Here is a 22,602-nt window from a genome sequence, read left to right as displayed (position 1 = left end):
GTAGACGAGAGGTTACTAGCTGCCGGAGAAGGAGGGAATGGGAAATGATTGCTTAATGGGTATGGAGCCTCTTTTTGAGACAATGGAAAAGTTCAGAAATAGTGGTGATGTTTACACAATGCAGTTAATACCACTGAATCGTATACTTAAAGGTAGTTGAGATGGCAGATTTTATGGTATATATATTTTCAGCACAATAAAGAAAGTTAACAGAACCAGATATACAATGTAAGCGTACTATCTACAGTTCCAGAGGTAGCCAATTAAGGACCTAAAAAATACAGAAAACACTATTTTCGGTTATTCGTTGCATAACAAATCACTCCAGAGCTAAGTGGCTTAAAACAGCCATAGTCATTATTTCTCACAGAAGACTCTGGCTTTGTGTGTGTTGACTGGGGCTCAGCGATGGAAGGTTCTTCTGCTGGTCTCACCGGGGATCTGGGTTTGCAGGGCTTCTCTCTCTCCAATGGGGTCTCTACAGCCAAGACCCAGCCTTCTTGAGTCGAGGCTCATGACTCCCAAAAGCAAACTCAGAAGCTGTCAGGCTTTTCTAAGGAACTGTTGGAACATCACCTGTGCTCTGGTGTATTTAAAGCAGGTGACAGGAGTGACTGCCAGAGGCCTGGTCCACTGGGGCCATGGCTGGAGACAAGTTCCCACAAACCCCACTCGCACATGCACGGAATAAGGGTGAGCCAGGTCTTCGCGTACCATCGCAGGAAGCCAACAGATAATATCTGGAGTCGATAAGTCAAGAAACAGCAGTGTGTGCATCTTAGTTAGAGATATGGAAGGGAACCACCATTAGAAACAAGTCCAGTGGTGGGAGACTCTTTTTTTTTTTTTTAAGTAATCTCTACACCCAGCATGGGGCTTGAACTTATGACCCCGAGATCAAGAGTCACATGCTCTTTCTCCTGAGCCGGCCAGGTGCCCCTAGGTGGGAGACTCTTGCTTTTACATTATAAACCCCCCGCCCGTATCATTAGATGTCAGACTGGGAATGTACATTGTTTCATTAACATCATAGGCTTTAGAACGTGGCTCTGGGGCCAGAGTACCTGAGTTCATATCTCAGCCACATCACTCAGTCTCTGACCTTGGGCAAGTTACAAAATCACCCGGTACCTCCGTGTTCCCATCTGTAAGATGGGGATAATAATCGTCCCAACCTCATGGGTTATTAGGGTTATGTGGAAAGACACTGAGAACCCCATCTGGCACAAAGGAGATCCTTAAAAAAGGTTTGCTCTTAACCATTAGGACGTTAAAAAAGAAAAAGCAAGCCCACGGTGAACGAAGTTTCCCGAGACCTGGATTCTGGTCTCTGGACTCTGTCACTAATGTGTTGAGCAAGTCTGTTCACCTCGCCTTTGACGAGGAGGTATGAGATAAGGATGAGATCCTAAAAACAGAGGTTTGTCCAATTTGACGTCTGCAAGGGCTAGCCATGGCGGTCAAAAATGACCTTGCCGGGAAAAGGAGAGCCCCCTCCCTTTTTGGAGAGAGCTTCGGGTTCTTTACAGTTGAACCTGTTCCCTCATCTTCTGACCGTACCCGCTGTGGAGAAATAACTCCCGGACTCACTCGCTGCCTGTCCAGAGACCTCTCTCCTGGGAGAGAACTTTATAAATCATTTTAAGTTAGTGGCCGTAACTCCCAGGTGCTTACATGAGACCAACTGGAAAAGGACATTAACTTGGAACCAATTAAATTGCTTCTCGTCTGCATTTGCTGACCTCCCGCACGAATCTCTCCCAGAAGGCTGGGCACGTGGTCAAGCCTGGGTGAAACTGTAAAGAAGGTGAGATTGGGCTTCGGAGACCCCCACTTCTCCCTCTCCCCCCCCAGGGAACGCAGAGCTCACGTGCTTCTCCGTCACACCAGGAAGCTGCGCGATCTGAGCAGTGGCTGAAAATATTCTCCTCCTTAGAAATAAGTTGCACCGCATCTGGCCTTCCCCTCTCTTGGCCCCACACACTTGCGGCAAGGGGATTCATGGGGCCCTTTCTGGCATCGGTTGGGGGCCAGAGTGAGAACACCGGGCTACCCTGGTGCTGCTCCGTTCACCCCCCGCCCCAGGCCGGCCACCTGCCCACGGCGCCCTTATACACAGCCCCGGCCTCGGAACTTACCGGTGGCCGCCTTTGGGCACCGGAACCTTCATGAGTCAATCTCCAGCTAGAAAGTGCAATTTAAATCAGGCACAGCAGGCTTCCCAGGTCCCATGGTCTCACTTGAGCTAACCTATTGGCTGGTGCTGCAGAGAAAGCATAATGGGCCCTCAGTAAGGTATTCTGGGCTCACTCCCACGGGGTCTTGGCTACAGAGCCGTTCTTCCAAAAAAGTGGAAATTCTAACTTAGCAGTCTGCTGAGAAGCTGGGCTCCCTGGCAAGGCCGGGCAGGGGGCAGGAGGTTACGGCAGCTCATCAGGTCCTTGCTGTGCTGTCCCCACTCACCGCTGAGCCCTGGCCCGGTCCCAGCTGACCCCACTCCTGTAATGCTCAGTGAGGAGCCGAACTTCTCCATTAATCGGCCTGGCTGCAGGAGCTGGAAAGGTGACTTGTAACAGGCCTCTTGTTCCCAGCCTCCTCTATAATGACATTCCGCACAAGCAGATGTCCTTTGATTCCTGATGATCTTCTGAATTTTGGCAAATGAGAAAGTGCCCAGGATCCGCAGTGAGGGCCTAAGGGTGTCTTTTTCCTGCGCAGAGCCGAGCTCTCGTCTTGCACCCCACCCCCATCCCTAGCTGGCACGTGGCAAGGACGCGGCCTCGCTCGTTTCCCGCCCTGGTCAAAGCCTTCTTCCCGGAGCCAGGGGGCCATGAGATGAGACGGCCAGTCCTGGTCCATGCTGGAGTATTTCCCAGACGGGACTCCGGGGCTCTGGGGCTGTCTCAGCTTGACAGATGAGAAAATGCTGCCCGAGCGCCCTTCCCAAGGTCACCCCACAAGCAAACACCGGGGCTGGGAGAATGAGATCACCCTCAACAGTGAAGGAAGGAACTGCAGCCCCGGCTCTCCCAGTGTGAGACTGGGCCGCGGCCCCTTCAGGCGGCGGGAGGCTGAGACCATCAGTAATGACTAGAGAGCGACTTGGCCCTCTGCTTGCTTTCTCCTCAGAGATGCCCAGGTGGGAGAGTTGTGGTTGTGATGATTAATTAATAAGCCCACCCAGTTAACCACTGGGTTTGGAGGCCACTCTATAACCCGGAGGCAGACTCTCTGGCTACTCATCCTTCCTTCCCGAGGCTCCGAGGGGCTCTGCCTGCTGGCCACGCATGGCCCACAGCACAGCCAAGGCTCTGGTTGGGGGACTTCGGAGTGTGGCCTGCCTCCTACTGAAGTGCAATTTTTAAAAAACTCCTTGCAAACCAAGTCACTTTAGAAGCAAACCCAGCACAGACTCAGAGGCCTGTTCGGTCTTCCGTGGCTCTCAGCATATAAGATTACCCTGCTTCCTCAGCCTGAACCCACAGGCCAAGAAGAAAAAGAAGAGCATAAATTAGATGTGAGTTGAGTTCTGAAGATACACATCAGGTGAACTCAGGAATCCAGGAGGCTTTGGCCTTATTTCTTCTTTTCTATTCCATCGCAAAGCAGGAACAAAGCATCAAAGGCATTGGGACGATCAGGTTCAGAGCCCTCCTCCCTCCCAGCTCCCCAGTGTGGGGAGTGGCCTGTCAGCCAGGAAGGAGTCTTAAGGAGGAGATTTGGCTTCATCAACCCAGCACTGTGGATGGGTCAAGCAGAGAAGCTTACTCTCATGAGATGACCCAATTCCTCAAGGAGTCTAGAAGCTTTCTGCCGAGTACTGGGCTAGAGCTGCTATTACTCCTCTGCATGAAACCCTCCTGTACTTTCCCATCTCACTTAGAATAAGATCAGGCTTTACAGTGGCTTCCCAGACCCTGGACTCCTCGGAACCCATCTCCTCCTTCCCTTCGTCACTCTCCTTCAGCCACAGCGGCCTCCTCGCTGTCCCTTAGAACATGCCTAATGGGTCCCCCTAAAATACTGTTCCCCCGGAGAGATGGCTGCCACAACCCTTGTGTCCAGCACCCTTCCCCCGCCTCTCCAAAGCATTTATCTCCAGCACAAACGGTCTTAGTATCTATTTGCTTCCATTTTGTGGTCTCATCCTTCTTCCTTCGTGTAGAATCTTGGTTTTGACAGAGAAAAGAAGAGGGTAGTATATCTCCTTAGAAACCTACACTCACCAGCCCCTCCTGCAGCCCAGGGACTGAGTTCTCATCAGTGAGAGAGAGGTGGAGGGTGGTTGCCTGTCCTCCCTGAAAAGAGGAGGTAAGCGCACATTTTCCCCCCTCTCTCCTCTCTCCTGCTCCTTGGGGCTTCCTGGGACTCAAGATGCAGTGGCTGGAGTATCCAGGACCATGAGGTGAGCTTGAGGATGGTCGGTGTCAGCTAAGAAAAGCAGAGCCAAAAAGTACATGGAACAGCCTGGGTCCTAGGTATCTCTGGACTGCTGTCCTGTGACCTCCTCAAACTCCTGAGATGTGAAAGAAAAATAAACTTCCATCTCCTGTAGCCACTGTTGTTTCCGGGCCCTCTTGCTGGTAGCTCCATGCAAAGTTTCTAACTGATACACGTGCTTATTCTCTGTCCCCCCAGCAGATGGTAACCTCCATGAAACTTGGGATTTTGTCCTAGTTCACTTTGATATTTCTAGATCCTGGTACCTCCTAAATATCTGTTGAATGAATGAATTAGGACTTGCCTGCAAAAGTAGTTTATGAATCAAAGTAACAGTGACTGGGAGTACTTTTCAGTTCAACCAATAGAGGAAATGCAGCTAAACAGAAAAATGCTGGCCTAGCCATGACCTCAGTTCGGGTCCCAGCTTTGTGACTTACTGGCCACGTGACCTGGAGCGAGGCCTTGGCTTCATTGTCTCCCAAACTGGGTGACATCCCTCCTTCCTACCCTCGTAGTGAGGGTCACACGAGATAAGGTATGTGGAGGTTAACTATATGGATATGTAAAATCCCAGTTTTCTAGAGATGGGAGAAACCTTAAGGATTGTCTAGCTCAACCCTTCATTTTACAGACCTGAGTCCTGGTGACCAGAAAGCCACGGCTTTGCCCCAGGTCACAGGGTAAGGTAGTGGCGGGACTGGAGCTTGAATCCCACCCCTCCGACGTTCTTTCTCCCGTACGGTCCTCCTTGTCAGTGGCTAGTCATGGTATTATTATTCCTCCTCTGATTGTGCCTCAGACTTTGACTATCATCACTAGACAATTGGTTGTGTAGCAGGGAAATCAGTTCTATTTTAAAGAAGTAGGTTCAGATGCAAGTTGTTCTCGATCATTTCTGTGCATTCTACTATATTTAATGTGGCTGCAACGTGCCAGACTCTGCTCTGGGCTTGGAAGAGACGGCAGAAATCCCTGTCTTTGGGGGGTTCATTTTACACACACACACACACCAAATGGTACCAGGTATTGTGTAGAAAAATAGTGCAGGGAAAGAAGATGGGGAGTGCTGGGCCAGGGGCTGGAGGGAAGGGGGTTGCTGCTGTCTTGGGAAGGGCAGTCAAGATAGGCCTCACTGATTGGATTCTGTTTGAGCAGTGGGGGAGCAAGCCACAGGGAGGCCTTAGGGGGAAGAATTTTCAAGGTAGAAGAAGCAGCAGATACTAATGTCCTGACAGTGTTCTTTGCCTGTTCAGGGAAGAGCACATGACCAGTTACAGACCAGGGCAAAGGGAACAAGGGGACAAGCGGAAGGAGGGAGGGCCAGAGAACCCAGTGGGGAAGGGGTAGAGATCACAAAGGGACTTACAATGCGCACCATTGTAAGAATTTTGACTTTGCCTCAGCTTTTAAGCCAGCGTGGAGCATAAGCTCATCAGCAGGCTGGTATTGGCATTTCATTTCGGCCCCCCATTTTCTAGTTCTGAATTTGACCGCCCCACACTGTCGGTGTTGGGCTACACTGGGTTTTCTACTGTGCGTGCTCTTGACCCGTTAGTGAGTACTCTTTAAAGAAGAGGAGAGAAACAAAGGCCCAGTAGCCTCATGCTCGGAATAAGGTTAAAATAAACCTGAGCGATGTTTCTCGGCATCCCCAAACCAATTAAGCGGGTTACACGGAAGTATTTCTAAAAACAGTGGTACAGTGGAGATAGACTGACAGGTGAGCAGATGGGGAACCATCAACTCAAATTTATTTCACAGCTTACAACTCAAATGAGCATCCCAAAGTCAGAACAGCTGGCCTTTTATTCTGTAAACCATTGTCCTTTGCTTTGCTCATCTCTCAAGAGTATGAGTGGATTAGGCTCCAGTGGCTGTCTGTCTGTCGGTCTTTGACTTTGCTGGCGGGGCAGGCGGGGAGTAGGGTGAAAATCCTTTGTAGGAACCAGGCTTCTGATGTAAATCAGATTTCTCCATAATGCCTGCTTCTTGCATGGGTTATGAAGTTTCTAGAGTCTGCAAATCAATGACATTGGCCCTTTAGCTTTCGTCTGCAGCACTGTATTCATGACCTACGTGACCATTATTATCTGATCGGGAGTAAATGGAATTTAACCAGATAGCCAAAAAGCAAACATCTTCAGATCCGTAAGAAGAAATATATATAATTTTTTTTTAATGTGACAGTCCATGTAAAAATCACAGCCACCTTGAATTTCTGCTTATATGTCGTTCTGGAATCTTTGTGAAGTTTGAGACTGTCCCATGCAAACTTGACTTAAGTTTCAGGTGACAGGGGTGCCCTGAAATTGGGAAAGGGTTATCTTTTGTCCATCATGGTCCCTTGTGGGGTCCTGTGCTGACCGGACAGTGGAGAAGCCGTATTCTCTGGCTGAAAGGAGGGCTTGAGACTAGCCGGTGGGGGTTTCGTTCCAGTAATTGCATCAAACTGGACCTTCTGCCAAGCTGCAAGGAGAGCATTAATACCACTCATTAAGACCTGTGCCTCTCCACTTCCCTCCCAATGGTCGAGTCACTGGCAGAATATATTTTCCTCCAAAGTGTTTGTTTTCATTGTTGCCCTTTAAAAATAATGAGTTCATTCTATTCCCTCGCAAGGAAAGTTACTCTAGACTGCTTTGAAATTGTATATCTTTTGTCGGGCGCATATCTGCAGTGATTCCATAGCTTTGTGAGCCAGGGAACCCAACCCGGCCTCTCTTAAAGCTCCTGACCAAGCGGGCTCAGACTGGATACATATAATCGTCCAGCCTAGTTGACCCTTATATTGTTACCCTTGACCAGGTAGAAGTCAGGCAAGTTTCAGGTGACCCTATCATGTGACCAGAGAGCAAAGGTCAGCAGCTCCTAAATGTCGAGCTGTCAAGGTAGCCCATTCATCACTATGATTATGGCACCAGCAAGCCGACAAATGGACCTGGGGATGAAATTGTTCTCAACCCTCCACCCCCTGGCTGTACACCCCAGCGGTGGGCCAAGCAGTCTCACGTATTAAGTGGTTCCCCAGGCCTGTCAGAGTCCCTGAAGGAAGGGAAGGACTGCAAGAGACCTGTCCTGTGTGCCGGATCCCGGGAAGTCACCTGTTGCTTGCTTAAGGGGCCAAGTCGCTTGTCTGCAAGAGCCAGCTCTGAGTCTGGTGTCCTCTGAGATGGACATGAATATAGTGCGAGTTCTTTATGGGCCCGCGTGTTGCCCCTCCATGTTCTACTTTAGCTTCTTTGTGGCCCTTTGTGGCAGGTTAACTTGGTGCAAACTGGCCTGATCCGAAGAGTCACCTGTGAAAATTCAGACTGACCGGACCCTCCTCTGGAGGGTCTGACTTGGGGCTAGGTGTCTTTGGAAAACCGTATTTTTAACAAGGGCCCAAAGTGATCCTTTTGATGTTGGCATTTTGGAATAGTGCAAAGAGCTTGAGGTTTGGAGTCAGGCAATTTTGCCAAAACCTGACTCTGTCCTTTGTTTGGCTGTGAAATCTAGGACGAGTTAGTTAATCTTCTGGGCCTCACTTTCCATTTTGAGGACCAACGTTAATTTAAATAGATGTATAAAGTACCTGGCACTCAGTATTTATTATTGGCTATTTGTAATGTTTTTGTTAGCATTATTACTATCCCTTTGATCTGAGAGAGACAACACCGGAGGAGCATTGGCATAAGACAGAATTTCTTTATCGTTGTCTCCCACAGCAACAAACACGATCTGAAATTTTTAAGCAAGCAGTTTCAGAGGGGTAAGGAGACGTGAGGCTTACACAGTGTCACCACATGGGTTGGGAAGAAGCTGTGGAGGAGGCGGCTGATACCGGCAGTAGAAGGGGAAAGGGCCTGGCCCTCCTGGGCCTGGAAGAAAGTGTGACCGTGGCCTGGAGCCATTCCATCACCAAAACATAGCCCCGATTTTTATACCGGCAAGAGGCTCTTGTGACCCATGTCTCTTCATCTCCTGACCTCCCAGAGGTACTAACTGGGCACCTTTATCCTTACCCCAGAGTCTTCTCCTCTTTGATGGGGCTTTGCCATTGGCCAGAGAAGCTCTTAGCAGTGTTTGGAGTGGAAAGAAGCCCTCATTCCATGAGCCAGAAGGGTGGGAAACCCTTATCAAAGGAAATTTCTCCTTGGAGTCCCAAGTTGGAACTCTAAATGTTTTGTGGGGTTTTTTTTTTTTTTCATTTAACAAAATAAAACCAAAAACGCTGATGGTCATGGTTATTGGGCTATAAAGTACATTAATGTGCCATTTCAGAGAAATCATAGGTAGTAGAAGAATTGGGAACCATGAAAACCACTGTTTATGTGGAAAGTGCCTTTTGAGTTCCAAACGAAGGTGGAAAACACAAGTCATTTCCAGCAGCTGGGCCATGGCCTGTGCTATTCCCTTCTCTTCCCAGTTGGGTAGACAGTATGGACCCACGCTTGGTACCCTGTGAATATGCTGACTGCCTATAAGATCCAGACAGGAGGGTTATCCATGCTGAACAGCACAACGATTTCTGGAAAAAATGGCTAGATGGCCATATGGCTTTAATGGCACAAGCATTCACAAGCATTCACAAGCATTTTGGGGATATTTGGTTTTTAACCCACCTCAGCAGACTCTTCTGTTAGGCTCTTCACATCTTCCCTGAAGTGTGAACCCCCAGAGTAGATTCTTACACAACTAGAAGTGAAGCCAAGCCTTCTCTCTCAAGTGGTCATGGTTGAAAACTACTACCAACTAGAAAGGTACATTGACCTAAAAAAAAGAAAAGGAAAAAAAAAAAAAAGCTGACCTGTGGGCCAAAGTTTGGCTTTTCCTCGCTCTGATGTGTGTTGACTTTACTGATCTGGAAACATTAACATGTGGTCCAGAGGCAAGAGGTTAAAAGCCTTTCAAAGAGAAAGTGAACGTGTCCTTTGTTGAAACTCATTTAGCAGTTGGATTTGCTTAGTAGTTCTGCAGTGGGTAAACTGAGTTCTAGCCATTTAAGAAGCCTCTTTTATAACACCAGCTTTGCCTATCGGTCATAGGCCATTGCTGCTGTTTGTTTTTAGAGGGGCCCACAGTGCCGTGATGGCCATGACAGAAAGTCCGAGAAGACAAATTATAAATGTGTTAGCTCACTTCTTTTGAAAGGACTTGGAGTGTCAAGCCGAGATTATTATAAACTGGACCACAAACTCTTCTTACCACTGACGAAGACAGATTATTTGGGGCAAAGCATGAGAAACAGCCCAGTGAGGAGTGGCCGCTCCCTCAAGGTTCGATCTGGAATGTCGTGTTCAAGGTAGACCTCACCGAGAGTCAGAATGACGTGTGAAAATCCCTGAAACTGTACATAAAGTACCGTCAGGGATTTAGATGGGATGGTATATGAAAAATACTTAGATTTGAACACCGGAATCCCCCTGGAGGGCCAGATGCTGTGACTCATGGTCCCAAAGAGAATGGGAAGAACAGAGAAAACTTCGTGCCCTCTGTTGGTCTCCTGCTCCCTCCACAGCATAAAAGGCCATAGAGGAGATGGTTGCCCCCATTACCTCATTACTTCCTGCTGTTTCCATGCTGATCCAGCCAGTTGGGTTTTGCAAGTTAAATGTAGATTTAATGTGAGGCCATACCAGTTGTAGGCTGCGTGAGCAAGGCCTCCAAAGGCTCCATGCTGGCTTATATGGTTTAAGGGAGTGCATTCTGATGGGGCTGATAGCCTAAGACAGACTCCTGTTCATCAGCCGGAATGACGGTCAGCTCCTCCTTGTAAATTACAATTCTGGAAAGAACTCTGACTTGGAGAGAAGTGCACTTTTTTAGTTCACTGGGTATTTTCTGGTGAAGTTGTTCGTTTAAATCATTCCAGTCTTTAGAAGTGTGAGCTCTTTCATTTTTATTTATAAGCGTTACGAGCACCTCTGGCCAACATTGCATAATCAGCCGGGTTTTTAAAGCAGGACCTGTATCTGTACAGAGAGGAATGGAATATTGAGTCATATTTACACATTTGTGTGGTGTTTTACCTATTTTAAAGGGCTTTTATGGACCTATTTGGTTTTATCTTCCCATAACCCGGTGAAGCAGAGAAGCATTAACTTCATGTAACAGCAGAGGAGATGAAGAGGTTGAGCGATTTTTCTCAAGGTCACCCCAGGAATATAATTAGAGGCAGCTTATGCTCCTAAAAGATGAACATGTATCTTTCATTTCTATAAACCATAGATGCTTATGCCGTAAGAACTGCCAAGTCATCAGAGCGAAAAGGAAGTTTTGTCAGTCGTTTGCTGTGATAATAGTTCTTCTAGAACCTGAAGGGAAAAAAAAAACAGTTTTGCTCCTCCTTTTGCCCTGAAATGGTTTGGAATCTCCTGAATATCTAAATTTGTCAAGAACAGCTAAATAGTCTGGGGACGGGGCCCGTTTTAGTCCAAACAGAAGCACATGAGAACAATGGAACGCTGTGGAAGGGGTAGCCAGCCGGATGCCCAGGCCGGGCCCAGCCCCTGCTCCCCCATTCCCCCCTTGTTAACCGTGGGTAAGGCAGCCCTCACTCGAAATGGGGATTGAATACCCACCTCCCCCATCTCTCTCAGGTTGTAAAAAATCAAATTAAGACAGTGCTGTGGATTCAGAGTCTTTTGTTTAAACAGCGTACAAAATGTAATTGTTTTAAGCAGGAGTTGCTCTTTGCTCTCCTGTTTCCCATTAAAGAATTACCTCTTAGGAATTTATTTTTCTTGTCTCCTCAACGGTGTGTGCCTGGTAATATGTCCCCATCAAGTTCTCATTTTTTGTATTTTTTTTTAAGCTTGCTTATCTTGATGACTCTCTTAGCAGGAATCCTTTCTCCTGAAATCTATATCACGTCACCAAGAGTTATGGAAATGTTACCTGTCCTTCTTTATTTGTTGCAAAATTTAGGGACAAGGAGGAAGACCGTATATGTTTTCTTAAAATCAATGGCCAGCACATTACTGTAAAACCTATTGATTAAAAACACAAAGTATAATGTTAGTCATTTAGTCTGTGAAGTGGTGCAATAAGGGAAGAAATTTATCCTTTGACTTTTGCATTAACCTTTTATTGACTGCTTGCATACCCATAATTAACACACACTTTAGCTAAAGTGGTTAATTTTAGCATGGCGACCAGTGTTCACTAATGTAGTCGCCATCCCGATCACCCAGATGCAAGTGTGGCCCTGGGGGAAATCAGGGGTCCGGAGGCCCCATGTGAGTGACACCTGTGGGCAGAGAAGGGGGACCTCTGGGCAGCCTGCTACCGGGCCAGCCAGTGGGACATCTCTCAGTTGCTTCCTGTTAGGACACCAGGTCGTTCAGGGAGAACCATTCCTACGTAGTGAGAGTTTTGCGGGGTGGCTCACAGAGTCCTTGGAATCTCAAAAAAATGTGAATTTGGGAGGGAGAGAGATGACGTGTTTATTATTTTCCTTTGCTCCCTTTATAATGCTTCATGAAAGGGGTCAGGGTTTCTGGTTTGATCCAAGTTTATTTGCTAGCCAAAGAAGCATGAAAAATAGGATTTGCTTTAGGATGGGAATAGAGAGGACAAAGTCGAAAGAGAAAAGAGAACTTTCTTACTGCTTAGGTGGGTCCAGAATGATCTACTCTCCTTGGGAACACTGAGTTTTGGGGAATTTTTTTTTTTTAACTTTCTTGAGAAACGTCATCCAGCTGTGGTCATTGAAACTGGTTTATTTGCATGCAGAGACCTATTTGGATGATACCAGCACACCCTTGTTTTCTGGATAGGCATTTGTCCCAAATAGACATACCGTTGGAACCAAAACCAAAAGCCAGTGTTTTCCTGCTTTCATACCTGGATGATCCCCGCATACACTATGCTGTGTCAGCAGCAGCATCTCAATTTAGAGACAGGACTGTCCATATCCCCTTGGCAGGCAGGCCCGTGGCAATGGATATTGTAGTAAAAAGCGGGGAAATAACTGACAGGTGGGGAACATGTCATCCAGGACTCTTTGGTTGCAAGTGACAGGAAAACCTAATTCAGTCATGGCTCCTGAAACTAAAAAAAGTCTAAGCATGCCTGGCTTCAGGTGTGGCTTGATCCAGCTACAAACGATATTGCCCAGGACCCAGCCCCTTGCTGCACCTAGCCAAATGACTGTGGCTCTCCCAGATGGTGCATCCTGATAGCTCACAGGAGATAAGAAAGGCTTTTCCTGCAGCTCCCATACCAGTCCTCTGGTTTTGCTCTCCCTCTTGCCCTAGATTGGGTCATATGCCTCCCCCTAAACCTCTTCCTGTGGCTGGGAGAGTGGGATGTGCTCATTAGGATCAAGGTCAAGGCTCTCCTCGGGCTGTAGCGGTGGAGACAGTCCCACCCAAAGCACGTGGCCAGGCATGGGGAGGGGATGGATTTCCCTAAGGGAAAATTTCAGTCCTCTTGGTGGAGAAGGTAGGGATGGACGCAGACTGCAAATGTTTGCCGTGGTCAGCATTCCTAAAACATTTCCTAAGAGAACTTAGGGCCCCTTTATTTTGCAAGGAACTCTAGAGTATGTGTGCTAAGAAACAATCTGACTTTCTTCCCTATAAATGCCAAATCAATCTGGAAGAGCCACCGCTTAGAAAGTCTGATGACAGCACCTTTTATTAATTCTAGGTCTTCAGATACAATGGTTGAGTCTTTCTGAATCGGAGCATTTAAGCCTGTCACTGGGAGGTTGTAGCAGCTTGAACACATAAGCCTCAGCGTCCAGGCATATCACATGGTGATAGGATTCAGCCGCAGGCTCAATGTGATTCGAGCCAGAAAGAGCTGCTTCCATATCTCCAGAGTTTCTCCTAGAAAAGAGCCGGTCCAGGGGCCGCCCACTCAGTTAGTGGGTAGGGAGAGCGTTGCCACAGGGACGACACAGCTCTATTCTTGGCATTATCATCTGTCCGTCACTAGTCCTCGGGGTGGAAGTAACGGTGGATAATAATATTTAATATCTGTTGAGTGCTTACGATGTTCAGGCGCTGTTCAGAACACCCTGCATGTATTAATTCATTTACCCTTCACAACAACCCCATAAATAAGTACTGTTATGACCATCCTCCTCCTCATCATCATCCTCACTCCCACTGGACAGGAAGTTGAGGCTTAGCTTGCAAGGGTGAGAAGCCCGCCTGGGATGTCCTGCCCCCAGACAGCAGCAGGTGCCCAGTGTGCAGAGAGCGCCCCATTCGCCACGACGCTTCGACCTACCTCCTGCCCCATCGTAGGAGATGAGCCAAAAGGAGGCAGAACGAGTGATCTGAGCAGGAGGAATTAAAACTGAAAAGGGGCGGAGCGCCTGGGTGGCTCAGTCGGTTAAGCATCTGCCTTCGACTCAAGTCATGATCCCAGGGTCCCGAGATCGAGCCCCACATCGGGCTCCCTGCTCACCGCGAAGCCTGCTTCTCCTTCTTCCTCTGCCCCTCCCACGCTCATGCTCTCTCTGGCTGTTTCTCTCAAATAAATAAATAGTCTTAAAAAAAAAAAAAGAAAGAAAGAAACTGAAAAGGGGCTATGCCTTCAAGCCATTCTCGATCCCTTCTCTTTCAGTCCCGCAGTCTGGCATGATGTAGAACCAGACACTAGGATTTGAGGCGGGGGGGTGGCCCATCCTCACCCGTAGGTAAAGCATCACCTCAAACAATGAGTCCTCTGCGGGGGCCCTGTCACTACCTTTTGGAAATCAGCAAGGAGCACGGGGCATTAAAAGAAGTTGGAAAGCGACCTTGAAAGCTGTGAATTAAGAGTGTGAAGAGACCCCACAAAGGCCTCTACCTCCAGCCCATGGGGAGCCAGTGAGGAGAGTAGCCAGTCCATCCTTTGCTCCTTTCAGTCACGCTGGCCACCTTCATGTGCCTCCCTCATGCCAGACACATTCCTACCCAGAGCCTTTGCACACACTGTTCCCTCTGTTTGGGTATCTCTCATCTCATATTTGTATATCCAAATTTGCCTTATTCTTTCTTAAGGACTACAGAATTTTTCATTGTAAGGATATGCCTCCCAGCGCCAGCCTGGGAAGGAAGTCGTTCTCACACCAGCCAGGCCCTTGTTTGGGGCAGGAAATCACAGAGCAGCTTCACCCAAAGGAAAAGCTGGGGGATGAAGTGTATACAACACGGCATCAGCAAACCTGTGCAGCAGGCTTTAATATTTTTAATACTTTCTCAAAGCGAAGGGGCAAACCCATTTGACAGGTGAAAAAGCATCTCTATTGACTTTTTACAAACCTTATGATATTCTAGGTGGATCGACACTTATCATAGGCCTTTAATCTGCCAGCCGGGATAATGTGTGCGCAGATAATTTATCCGCTGAGAGGTTGAGATGCTCAATTTGGAATAACTTTCCCTACCTAGTAAATTGAGCATTACTCTGTGATCCTGAAGCAGAGAGAGAGCACAATTTGAAAAGCCTTGCCGAGTTTCTTTGTAATTAGTCGCAGCTCCCCCTGAATATTAATTTGCCTCCATCCCCTTCATGTGATTTAGAGACCGTGGCTAGAACGACAGAGACGCACCCTCAGAACCACGACCCCAAGAGGCACCGTCTCAAACACCTATCACTGAGAATGCACCCTCTGTTCTTCGGCGCTGTGTGGGGCTTATCAGTGCAAACAGTTTAATATTTATGCTAAGAGGATTGTCAAAAGCAGCTTCTGTTGCTTTAATTCTTGTTTTAAATAAATAATGAGAACATTTAAACACATTACTCTTCTTGGGGCCCTGAGGTCAGCTAATCTTATTATTTATGAAGTGATGTGCTACATAATAGTACTTAGTGCATGTTAACAGATGCTATTATCAGGGTCTGATGCGGAGAGCCGAAGATATATTGGAATGTTATGTGTAATGTACGACGGATTGAGTGCATAGGATGCCGGCAGAGCAATTAACCACACGAGAAAATAGGTATAAAGTTGAAGTATGTTTTCCCGTGGGGATCCCCTCACCATTAATAATTCCCCAGAGAAGAAGATGTCTTTTAGCTAGGAACCTACTCTACCATCAGGTTCGGAAATAGGGCCGGGCTCTTCCCTCCTTTGATGTCTTCGTAGTTCGTCCTCCACAGAAGACAGATCTTGGGGATGGCCACTTTTTAATGGATTTCGAGAACAATGCAGAGAAGGTGGGAATGGGGAAGGACCCACGCAGCTCCTTCTCGAGTGTACTCCTAGTATTTCTTTTGGGTACACATGCTTCCCCCGCCGTGCGCTCCAAGGGAGTCGGGAAATTGTTCATTTCTTATTGCAATTTGTGTTTCATTCTCTCTGATCCTCATTTTTCTGACGAATAAAGCTAAAGCCACTGAGCTTTCCCAGACCAATTTTAAATAAGCTGGTCTCTCAGAGAGGTAGATGCCTGCCAGGGTGGGGATGATGCCGCCCCAACTTTTTTCCTACAAGGCTATAATTTAGTTGCATATGATAATTAATTTCTCTACTATTGATGAATAATCCATTTAATAAAAACCGTGATTTAAGTGTTTTCCTTAGGGAGTAACTCTTGCTAGCCTTTTAATTTAATTTTGTGGAAGTTTTCCCCACCTATTCATCAGTGGAAATGATTATTAACCTCTATTTGCATATATCCTTATAAATCCGTCTCTCTTTGGAGTGCCTTTTTCTGAGCACAGCAAGCTGGGACACTTGTAAATCTCTAGAATCTCCAGAGTCAATCCCGGCTCGTAATATTGTTTAATCTATTCTTGGACGTTTTAATGCAGTAAATTCAATTTAATCTTTCCCAGTAATCTAGTAATACATCAAAATCCCACAAACATTTAAATCTGATAATGGCTTAATCACACACTTTAAATAACAGTTGAGATAATGAAAAAATAATTCACCATTTTAAAGCCAGAGTAACTGAATTTCCCTGGTGATTGGCTTCTGTGGAGCCACTAGAGATAATACAAAGCTGGGAATTGAAAAAAGAAAAAGAAGTTCCAGCACCACGAAGAAGAGCTCTTCTGTCTTCTAAACACCTGCATTGTGCCTGGTGAGCTCATTCTTTCATTTCATCACTACCATTGCGAAGCATTGTCTTTGGAGCGTGTGGCAGTGTCGTTCCAAACTGCCCATGAATTTGGGTCTTCCAGGAATTTCTTCCCATGGGTTAATTGCCTCTTCCTACTCTTCCAGGTGTCAGTCCCGAATTGCTCGAACCTTACCTGTGGATCAGAAGCCAGAATGTCGACCATATTGGGAAAAGGATGATCCTTCGATGCCTCTGCCATTCGATCTCACAGACATCGTTTCAGAACTCAGAAGTCTGCTTCTGGAAGGAAAACCCTAGAAGGAGCACAAGTCTTAGGTGCAGGAGGAAAAGTGATTTTTGGCTTCCTTCCTCCAACCTTGCCGTGGGCTTGGGCAAGGGCAGTATGGGTAGACTTGACCTTTAGATCATAGAACCTGGGTCCCCTTAGAAAGAGTAGGCCATGGAGCCCATGAATGTTAAAATGTTTAAAAATGGCACAGTGTTATAATCTGATTTGGTACGAAACAAGAACCTGCCCCCAAAATACTGTTCCCCACTTGGATTTTTCATGGGAGCCATTCAGCTCCTAAAGGCCGAGGCGGCAGGGGTGGGCTGTCTCTGGCAGATCCCAGCCTACTTTCCACCTTCCCCAGCCTTTTCAGAAACTCTAGAAGACTCTGAAGTCAACCGGGGGAAGACAGAACCTAGATACCATCCCCGCCCCCATTTCTCACCACGCCCTCTAGAGGCTGCGCTGTCCAATATGGTAGCCCGTAGCTGGGCGTGGCTTCTTAAATCCAGTTTCCATTGTAATTAAAAATTCCGTTCCTCAGCTGCTTAATAAGGCCACACGTGTCTGGTGACTCGTGTATTGGGCAACACAGAAGCAGAACATTTTCATCATTGTGGAAAGACCTGTTGGATAACGCTTCTCTAAAAAGTCTGAGAGCAGGAAATTCTCTTCTCCACTTGTCTGTAGCCACCATCCCCGTAGGTGGGAGGAATGAAAAGAGAAACGCGTCATTGGAGAGCGGCCACTGTCCCTTCTGTGAGCCTGACCTAAGTAGAAGCCCGAGTTATGAGTTCTGTACTCTGCCCCCAGGAATGAGGAGGTGGTGGAAATTAAAATACACCTGACGTCTGTCATTGGGAAGTTTCCCTGAGCTAACGAAAGAGACAGCCCTGTTTGCATTGCTTCATGGATTTAGCCCGCACATGCATTTTTCTAGAATTCCCTCATCCATGTGTAATGACAGGTGGGATCGAGGCCCGAGGAGCCCCAGTGCCCCGTCCTGATGACATCCATGCATCAGAGAGGCGACACGTATGCCCTGGCTTTAAAGTGCCTGGATCAGAATGCGCACTGGCTCCGTGACTTTTGGCGTGTCCCTGTGCCTCAGTTTCCTTACCCATATGACGGGGATACTAAAGGCACCAACTCACAAGGGGAAGAGTAAACAGAATAACCTAGCTACAGGTGTAGAACAACTTCTGACAGGTAGTTAGCTACCCAATAAATATTAGTATTCTTCTGTATCCGTGAGCTGACCCGATGTAGGCGTCCTCCCCTCCTTCCTCTGCCCTCGTGCTGATTTTGTCTCGTGACGCCATTGTCACATCTCTCCCTTTCTGGCTTGGCTCCTGCCCTGTGGTGACCCCAGAAATCGCGAGAATAGTTAGCCCCTCACCCCAGCCCGGGGCCTTCTCTTGTAGTGGTTTACCGTAGTGTGGAAGCTGAAAGGCTCTTCTGCCCGCTGAGGGGGGCGCACGGAGAAGCAGACTCTCTCCGGCCATCAGAATCCCCCGGGTTCAAGGTGGCGTTCACATCCACGGAGCTGGCTGACCGCCAAAGGGCCGCCTGACACAGAGCGGCCAGGGCTTCGTGGTCTGGAGCCTTGGTTCCCTCGGACCATGCATGAATTCCCTGATGCCCTGAGCCCCGTCGGTGAAGGAGAGAGGGAGTGCGGGCTCATCGGGCTGTCGTGGAGATGACATGCTTTCCGGGAGGTACGGAGCGTGTGACACCGAGAAATCACAGCCCCGGCGCCCGGGCCACGTAGCCTCTGCTGCTGTATTTACCGCCCGTGCTTGTCCTGTGTTACGTTTCATGAGGTGCCCATATTCCGGAATTGGGAGATTCCCTACAAAGTACCAACGTGTGCATTCTCTCTAGAACTCAGAACATCTAGCAGCTCTCGCCCTCCGTCCTGGCGTGGCAACGAGCTAGGTGGCGTCTTCTCGCTCTGCGGGGGGGACGTGAGCCCTCCCTGGCCCCGGGTGCTCCCTGTTATCATTTATCATCACCCTGACCCTTAGTGGTCAGCACTCTCCACACCTGCTTGCTTGCACCCCTACGGGAGAAATAGGTAATCATGTTTAGTGCTTTCCCCCATGTGTGTATTACTCTTGAGCTCTATTTGTGGACTCCTTGTAGTAATGTCTTGTATGTGATAAAACATTCATAAACAATAAAAATATTAAAAGGATAAGATAAGAAACTGAGAGAGGTCCTGCTCTTTTCCGCTCGCAACACTAGTGGGTGGGCCTGCTTCCTTGGCTTGGGTAGGGTTAGGCAGAGATGGTTCTCGAAGTCCTCCAGGCGGGGCCAGGTGATGCACTGCCAGGGTGGGAGAAACCACTACCTAGAGTGAATCCGAAAGGTGAGATCTCATTTTCGCAGAAGAGGTGATGGCTTTCAGCAAGGGTGAGCTCGGCGTGGGTGAGGATGACGTATGCTCTGCGGGGAGGTGTCAGGTGGGTAGAAGGAGGGAGACAATATGAAGGGGGCTATGGGGGGGCAGTGGCCATCAGCTCAGTTCCTGCAAGGCCAAAGGAAGGCCTGTTGCCCCTGACAGCTAGGGGAGGACTTTCCTGGGAACATGGGCCACCTGTGGGGTTGAGGGAGTGGACAGCCCCCGGACCACCTGGAATCAGCAGGCCCCCCACCCCTTGCTTCCTGCCCGGCTTGCCCACCCCCTGGTCCCAGCTCTCTGGAGAGGTCCCGATGCACTAAGATGCTCCTGACCTCCCCTCCCTACTGCCCTCCCACAAACCTTCCTTGACCACCTAGCACCGCTCAGCGGGCTTGGTGAGCCCTGGACGTCCAAGGACCCGTCCCTGCCTTCCAAGGGCTCCTCTGTGCCAACCCCCATACCGAGTGCTGGGGACACGCAGTGACCAAAATAGTAGGGAGACAGACGGTAAACCAGCAAATCAGTAACAAGACGGTTTCAGATGGTCGTAAGTGCTGGAAGGGAGCCCACTGGGTGAGGTAGGGGACACAGCGTTGCTGGGGACTAACGAAGGGTGGCTCAGATCAGGAGGTCAGGGAAAGCAGGGGACAGGGACGTGCACAGGAAAGTGCGGCAGTCAGGTGCCCAAGGAAGAAACCGGCCACTCTCGTGGCCGAAGCAGGGTAACCAGGAGTGGGGGAGATGCAGCCTGGGGGGCGCGTGGACCTGGTTCCAGGCACCGGAGAAACACCCACGGGGTCCACGTGAGATGGTGCCGGCTAGCCCGGACTCCAGGGTCTCCCCGAGAGAGCAGACGGTCCGTCCAAAGGCACAGCGTTCTAACTGGGACTCCCACGCGCTGGCCGAGACCTTGAGATGGGGAGGTTGTGCTGGGGGCCCCTCCGGGTGCATGAGGGGTGCCCCGCCCTGCTGCCTCACCCCAGCAGCTCCTGCGGCCCCAGCTTCCCTGTCAGGGGAGCTTGCTAGACAGAAAAGAGCGGGGTCATGGCATCACTTGTGACACAATTTTAGTAATAAGCTTCTAAATCCGTCACCAACTGAATTGAGGGATGTTGGAAATGAGATTCCACAGGCCCTATTTAATGGACACCCCACCTTCAGCAGAAGGGTTTTTGCCTGTTTCAGGGGAAGGTTATTTTCGAATGCAACTGGTTTTGGTTTTGTTTTTTTTTTCCCTTCCCTGCTCTAGTTAAGGCTGATTTTACCACTGGGCAAATTGCATACATTTGGATCCATGCCACGCTAAATACTGTTTATTCTGGAGATCTGTCAGAGGCAAGTGCATGGAAGACAGGGGGATTCTTATTTGAAAAGGCAATTCTCCTTCCAACAGCTTGAGCAGGAGAGGAGAGAGCGGATCAGGATGTGCTGATGTGGTAATGCCATTTATCCCGTTTGCCTTTGTTACTTTGTGATTAAATGGTATTTTTAATTAAGTCTCATTGAGAGCCATAGGTACCACGGTGGTGAAATCAATTTGACAACCATAAAGGGGGAGGAAAGGCCCGGTTGTGCTGTTGGGAGCGGCCGCAGGGACGCCAGGCCGCCGTAGAAGCTGGGGTGGGGAAGGGGAGAGGCGGGAGAGGCGCAGGTAATGACTTCCTGCAGGACTGGGGCACCTGCAGCTGCTGGGACCCGGAGGCCGGCTTCCCCCGGCTGCCAGGAAAGGATACACCGGCCTCTCTCGCACTCACCGGAGAGACCCCCATATGTTCCCGGGCCGACTGGGGGCCCCAGGAAAGCGCCTGCAGGGTCTGCTGCTCTGCCGGACTCTTACTAGTAAAGAGAAAGCCTGTGTCCAGCGCCCCGTGCGTACTGCAGCCTGGCTCCCCGGCAGCCCTGCCCACAGCCCTTCACCCCCAGCCCCTTCGCACAGGTCGAAAACGCGTCTCCTCTGCGCCCCCGTTTGATTTATCCCTCTAGCATCGATCAGCTTTCCTTCTGATTCCTGGGTGGCAGTCGAGGCTTCTGGCTGCTGGCTTCCCCACTTTGAATCCTGGTCCTGTGTGTGACCCAAAGGCTACCATCCTTTCGAACCTGTGTTTTCTTGTCTACGAAATGGGGATCATAGTAATGAATCTACCACCTGATGTCGTTGTGTAGATTTGATACTGTGCATAGGGGCGCCTAGGGGGCTCAGTCAGTGAAGCGGCTGCCTTCTGCTCGAGTCATGATCCTGGGGTCCTGGGATCGAGCCCCGCATCGGGCTCCTTGCTCAGCGGGGCGTCTGCTTCTCCCTCTGACTCTATCTCAAATAAATAAAATCTTTAAAAATAATACTGTGCATACAAAGTGCCTGGAGTAGCAGGTCTTCAGTGAGGCATGAGCTATAATGTTTGTTATCCCAGTTTCCTATGATAACCATGGTAGCTTTGGGACTTGGGCAAGTCCCTTGACCTCTCTATGCCCCAGTCTTTGTGTATTTGATGGGATGATGGTAACGCCTAGCTCACTGGGTCGCGCTGTCACCAAGGTCGCTCACGTTAAGTGATTCACATCGCGTCTCGTCCTTCGTGCCAGAGTAACACGTGACCGCCTGCATGTTCCCATTTGCCCCTCACAGCTTCCGTTTTTTTCCTAGGCAGATGGCTTGGAACTTTTTATAAATGAGATCCTATGAAAAATGATTCTCCAGTCCTGCCATTACTCCAGCAGGATTAGGTCACCCACTGCAATTTGAGATTTGCTTAAAAAATTCTTGCCATCACCTTCTAATGGATGATCTGTGTACAACAATTGTTTATTGACTCTGAATGTCTGAGCACCAGGGTCAGTCTGTTTCAAGGGGAGGGAAGCCTTAATTAACTCCCAGCCTTAGACTCAGTGATTCTTTTCCAATGATGCAGTTCATGACTTGGCTTGCATTTACTTTTCATCAGTCCTGAAAGAATCGAGGTAAAATAGTTTCCTCCGCACATGTGTGTCAGGCTAAATGGATAACAGCAGATACAGATCTGTTTTCCTGTCTGCACCTGCCTTTAGACAAAATTCATCAATTTTACAAAAGCCACTGACTAAACATGGCACCAATACAAATGAAGTGGCTTCCAGCGTGGGGGGTTTCCTGTTGCTTTTAATCGGGTAAGTGCGGTGGCTTCCTGCGGAGCCATGGGAAGTGCCGAGCGCGTGGGGACCGGAAGGTCAAGGCCATGCTGCAGGAAGTTTAGGAGAAGCCCAGTGGTGGTTCCGGACCCTGTGCGCTCCGAGCCATTCGGACCAGCTTAGTTAGCGACGGTCCACGCTCAGGCCCTCTGCAGCCTTGCCCGGTGTTAGAGATGAGAGAAAAGACCAGGGATCAGCATGCCCTTTAGCGGTGCCCATGTTCAAGGGCATCCTGCTTGCCCTTCCCAGCGTCTGGAACAAGGAGAGGGTCGGCAAGCAGAATCAAACCCCTCGGGAGAAGCTTCTGGGCACTG

At 48.9% G+C, this 22,602-nt stretch overlaps 1 protein-coding gene across 1 annotated transcript in view; it reads left to right on the top strand.

Moving 5' to 3' along the window:
• The window catches only part of FTO (FTO alpha-ketoglutarate dependent dioxygenase), a 373,021-nt gene extending 354,090 nt beyond the window's left edge, over window positions 1–18,931 (top strand). The window contains exon 9 of the mRNA XM_035025197.1: window positions 16,598–18,931. Coding sequence (XP_034881088.1) covers window positions 16,598–16,751 — 154 coding nt within the window. The 3' untranslated portion in view covers window positions 16,752–18,931. The remainder of the gene's footprint in view (window positions 1–16,597) is intronic.
• Window positions 18,932–22,602: the final 3,671 nt, after the last annotated feature.

Source organism: Mirounga leonina, unplaced genomic scaffold, assembly GCF_011800145.1.
Source record: "Mirounga leonina isolate KUSES-001 unplaced genomic scaffold, KU_Mleo_1.0 Mir_180, whole genome shotgun sequence".
Taxonomy (NCBI): Eukaryota; Metazoa; Chordata; class Mammalia; order Carnivora; family Phocidae; genus Mirounga; species Mirounga leonina.
Note: the sequence above shows the minus strand (reverse complement) of the source record. Positions and strands in the feature narration are given on the sequence as shown.